The sequence below is a fragment of the Solanum tuberosum genome, unplaced genomic scaffold, assembly GCF_000226075.1.
Source record: "Solanum tuberosum cultivar DM 1-3 516 R44 unplaced genomic scaffold, SolTub_3.0 scf00226, whole genome shotgun sequence".
NCBI lineage: Eukaryota > Viridiplantae > Streptophyta > Magnoliopsida > Solanales > Solanaceae > Solanum > Solanum tuberosum.
Window position 1 is genome coordinate 879,961 of NW_006239155.1, and position 4,715 is coordinate 884,675.

General features: G+C 34.8%; 2 protein-coding genes across 2 annotated transcripts in view; both read left to right on the forward strand.

Moving 5' to 3' along the window:
* Positions 1 to 4,332, forward strand: part of LOC102593169 (serine carboxypeptidase-like 11) — a 15,059-nt gene extending 10,727 nt beyond the window's left edge. Inside the window, exons 2-14 of the mRNA XM_015313132.1 lie at positions 1,633 to 1,718; positions 1,903 to 1,977; positions 2,070 to 2,196; positions 2,282 to 2,384; positions 2,490 to 2,527; positions 2,636 to 2,734; positions 2,811 to 2,897; positions 2,976 to 3,101; positions 3,204 to 3,275; positions 3,369 to 3,487; positions 3,585 to 3,698; positions 3,818 to 3,863; positions 3,956 to 4,332. Of these exons, the coding sequence (XP_015168618.1) occupies positions 1,970 to 1,977; positions 2,070 to 2,196; positions 2,282 to 2,384; positions 2,490 to 2,527; positions 2,636 to 2,734; positions 2,811 to 2,897; positions 2,976 to 3,101; positions 3,204 to 3,275; positions 3,369 to 3,487; positions 3,585 to 3,698; positions 3,818 to 3,863; positions 3,956 to 4,039 (1,023 nt within the window). The 5' untranslated portion in view covers positions 1,633 to 1,718; positions 1,903 to 1,969 and the 3' untranslated portion in view covers positions 4,040 to 4,332. The remainder of the gene's footprint in view (positions 1 to 1,632; positions 1,719 to 1,902; positions 1,978 to 2,069; positions 2,197 to 2,281; positions 2,385 to 2,489; positions 2,528 to 2,635; positions 2,735 to 2,810; positions 2,898 to 2,975; positions 3,102 to 3,203; positions 3,276 to 3,368; positions 3,488 to 3,584; positions 3,699 to 3,817; positions 3,864 to 3,955) is intronic.
* Positions 1 to 4,715, forward strand: part of LOC107062459 (serine carboxypeptidase-like 17) — a 22,625-nt gene that overhangs the window by 11,125 nt on the left and 6,785 nt on the right. The gene's annotated exons all lie outside the window — the stretch shown is intronic.

Consider the following 4,715-nt stretch of genomic DNA (forward strand, 5'->3'; position numbering starts at 1 on the left):
AATTTCAATTGAACATGTTAAGTTTCATTCATAGTGTACAAAAATGCAATTAACCTTTGATTTACACCTCTTCATCATGCTTCAAGTTGTTTGATAGGAAGGTACCACCAAAACTTAAAAGATAATTACTATACAGTAGTGGTTCAATGGACTCTTTTGCATGAGTTGAGTTGTTGGTCAGTTAACAACTCTTATATTTAGGAGATGCAAGTTTCGAAAATGAGGACGGTGAGATGGATGTGTCATGTGTAGGCATATAAAGAGAAATAAGATTAGGAATAGAAATATCTAGGACAAGGTGGGCGTGATCTCCATGGTGTATAAAGATGGATCTTGGGCCTAACTCAATCTCAAAAGCTAGCTCATGAGGTTGTCCAAGTCCATATAAGGAGACCAAATTTTCATCCATTTTCTGATGTGGAAATTCTTAACATGGTAGACAAGATAAAGGAAGCAAGGCTGAGATGATTTAGACATGTGAAGAGGTGATGCACAAAAGCTCTAATGAGGAGTTGTGAGGGGTTGGAAATAGTGGATATGATGAGAGGTAGAAGTAGGCCGAAGAAGTACTATGGAGAGTTGATTAGACATGACATGTCTCATCTTCAACTTACTGACGACATGACCTAAGAGAGGAGGGTATAGAAGTCGTGAATTAGGTAGAAGGTTAGTATATAGTACAACATTGTCTCACTTTTTGCGGGATAAGCTTGGTGTTAATGTGGAGCTCCGTGCTTGTCGTATTACTAACTCTATTCTCGTAGTTAATTTCTTGTTCTTTGATTTTTGTTTCGCATTACCTTGTTAATGTTACTATTCTTTTTCTCTAAATGTTCTCTATGCTGCTTTTCTTATTAGTTGTCATGTTTGCTTCACTGCATGTTTTCTTTTTCATAATTGCTTTAATTTCCTACTCTTGAGCCAAAGGTCCATTAGAAACTATCTCTCTACCTTCACGAGATAGGGGTAACGTCCGCATACATTCTACTATGTTTAGACCCCATTTGTGGAATTAAACTATAGGTGTGTTGTTGATCACGCTTCATCAAGCTAAATAAGAAGATGCAAGTTTTAAAAATGAAGATGTTGAGATGGATGTGTGGGCGCCAAAAGAGATAATATTTGGAATGAAGATATTTGGGACAAGGTGGGAGTGATCTCCATGGTGGAAGAGATGAATGATGCGAGGCTGAGATGACTCAGAGATGTGAAGACGAGAGACACAAATGCTCTAATGAGGAGTTGTGAGGGGTTGGCAATAGTGGATGTGATGAGAGGTAGAAATAGGTCGAAGAAGTACTAGAGAGCGTTGATTAGACATGACATGTCTCATCTTTAGTACTTGACCTAACATAAGAGGGTATAGAAGTCGTAGATTAGGTAAAAGGTTAGTATGTAGTATAACATTGTCTCACTTTTTGCAGGATAAGCTTGGTGGTAGACTAGAGCACCGTGTTTGTCGCATTACTAACTTTATGTGTTCTTTGATTTTTGTTTCGCATTACTGTGTTCATGTTACTATTTTTTTTCTCTGAATGTTCTTATTGCTGCTTTTCTTATTAGTTGTCATGTTTTCTTCAGTGCGTGTTTCTCGTTTTTTCATAATTGCTTTGATTTGCTACTTTCTATCAGAAACTATCTCTCTACCTCCAACGAGGTAGAGGTAAGATCTGCGTACATTCTACTATGTCCAGACCATGCTTGTGGAATTAAACTAGGTATGTTGTTGATCACGCTTCATCAAGCTAAATAAGAAAAAATATTTTGGTTCAGATCATTGACAACTTAGATTAAAATACCACAGATAAAAGTATAATTAGTTGATTTGAATCCTAAAAGTTTCTGGCATTTAACAAGCTTATAAGTTATACTTTCTAAACTTTTGGAACTATGAATATGAAGGACCAATAACATTTGAGGCAGTGGAATACAATGGGAGTTTGCCTACAATGATACTGAATCCTTACTCATGGACAAAAGGTGAGAGTATTTGATACTGAAATTGTACTTTGTAATGTACATAAGGTTTGATCACAATTCAAAATAGTTAAAATAATCATGGAAATTTTAGGTGGCAAGTATTATTTTCATAGATTTACCGGTGGGCGACTGGATTTTCCTTACGCGACAACTCCAGCAGCTCTACAATCATCCGATTTACAAGCGACTGATCATGCATATCAGTTCCTTCACAAGGTAATTATTACTTAGCTTTTTGAACTTCAAAAAGGAATGAACTTTATTAACTATGTACCCTGCTGTAATATGATATTTTTTGCAGTGGTTCGTTGATCATCCAGAATTCTTAAAGAATCCGTTTTATGTTGGTGGAGATTCATATTCAGGCAGGATTGTTCCCTTCCTTGCTCAAATCATAGCAATTAGTAAGACTATATTTGCCCTCCAACAATTGTAGTTACTTTTTTTGGATCATGCTTTGTTGGTTTAGTACTATGCTCTCACATTTTGTTGGCCTTGTGATAATGCAGAGAATGAAATGGAAGTCGAACCATTTATTAATCTTAAGGTTGTCGTTTTTCTTACCAACACAACTCATAATGAAGTTGTTACAACACAAATGGTTAAAGATACGCAAAATGGATGACCTATATTATATATCTTCAAATAATTTCAGGGATATTTACTCGGTAATCCATTGACTTTTGAAGGTGAAGCTAATTATAAGATTCCATTTGCTCATGGAATGGCACTTATTTCTGATGAACTCTATGAGGTAATTGGCTTTTCTTTAGTGTTATATTTTTTACACTGTGATTACATTTATTGGCTTAATTTCTTTTCTGAAACAGTCTTTGAAGTCCCATTGTAAAGGAGAATACCTTAATATAAATCCAAATAATACACTGTGTTTGCAAGATGTTCAAACTTTTAAAGAGGTTAGATTTTATTTGAAGTAAAATTAAATATTATCTACTTGTTTTATTTGGGCATTAGCTGACCTTATATGAATGCAGCTTCTTAAAGGAATTAATGTTCACTATATTTTGGAGCCCAAATGTGTGTTTGCTTCACCAAGGCCATACTTACTGTTTGGCCAAAGAAGATCTCTGGATGAAAAGTGTCGTCAACTTAAATGTCGCGTGAGTATTCATCGTTCCATCTTCAAATGTTATTTACATAGTAATTTCATTCTTTAAGTTATTGATTTCTTGTATCTGTTTATAAACTTGCAATTGCTTTAGCATGATTGGTACAAACTTTCTTATCATTGGGCTGATGATGATCAAGTTAGAGACGCCCTCAACATCCGAAAGGTATGACTTAGGATGTTACACAAAACTTAAGTTATTTTCTTATCGTCAATGCATAGAACGTAAACTCAAACTAACATATTCATTCGGTAACAGGGGACTATTGGAAAATGGGAGAGATGTGCAAGAAATTTGCAATACGAAAAGATGATCTTTAATAGCATACCATATCATGAAAACCTCAGTAGCAAAGTTTACAGATCTCTTATATACAGGTTGAGTTGAAATATTAATTGTGTTAACAATATTTGAATAACTACAAACAGAAATATACCAACTTATTCTCTATGTTTTTTTTTTTTAATTGAGCAGTGGAGATCATGACATGAATGTTACCTTCCTATCAACTCAATCATGGATAAGATCTCTTAACTATTCAATTGTCGATGATTGGCGAGCTTGGACTGTTGACAATCAAGTTGCCGGGTTAGTTCTTGATGAAAGACGTACATTTTAAAATTATCATACGTATATTAGTCATAAACTCTGTCAGTTTATAGATGTTAAACTCTTTTTTTTTTCTTTTTTCGTTTGTTCGATTTCAGTTACACGAGAAGTTATTCAAATCAGATGACATTTGCCACAGTGAAGGCAAGAAAACCTTCTATCAATCTATTTTTTCACTTGGTTAAATTTTTTTGTCAAATTGTTAAAATTGGTTTGTTAATTTTATTATTTAACAGGGAGCAGGGCATACTGCACCAGAGTATAAGCCTCGTGAATGTCTGGCCATGCTCACAAGGTGGATGTCTTACCAGCCTTTGTAATCAACAAATGTATTACAATTGTTTAATCGTGTGAGCTCATTGTCAGTCTCAAGTCCAAATGAATAAAAAGAGGGTTGTCGAGTCAATATGAAACAGTTTTCTCTACCTAATAAAGGTAGGGATAAGACTGCGTACATCTTGTCTTCTCAAGTCCCAGAAATTAAACAAAATTTGTCGTTTGGTCTACATTTTTATTTATTAATTATTATTTTTTATTCATGCACGTCAATGTCCAGTAACCTCGAAATGTTTGACAGAGTGAATTGTATGAATATCATGTTTGTTCTGTGTTACGTTTACGCAATATTATTTTCCCTAATGGATTTAAGTTTTACTTATCATTATATATTACTTATTTTAGGGAAAAAGGATGGATTTACCCCGAACTTTAATAAATGGTACGTCTATGCCCTCCGTTATACTATGTGTCCACATAAGCCCCTGTCGTCCAATTATAGGTACACACATGCCCCTTTCACTAACGGACCCCTCATTTTTTACACGTGTCTTCATCCTAATGAACTATCCGTTTGACCTTTTTTTTTAACCCATAAATCAACTATCCGCCCCATAACCCAATATCCACCCAATTTCCTCTAAAAGGCATCCTAATTCAAAGACCCAAATTAACAGGTCCCGTATCTCACACACAAAACCCTAGCCTAGTTCTTTCGTC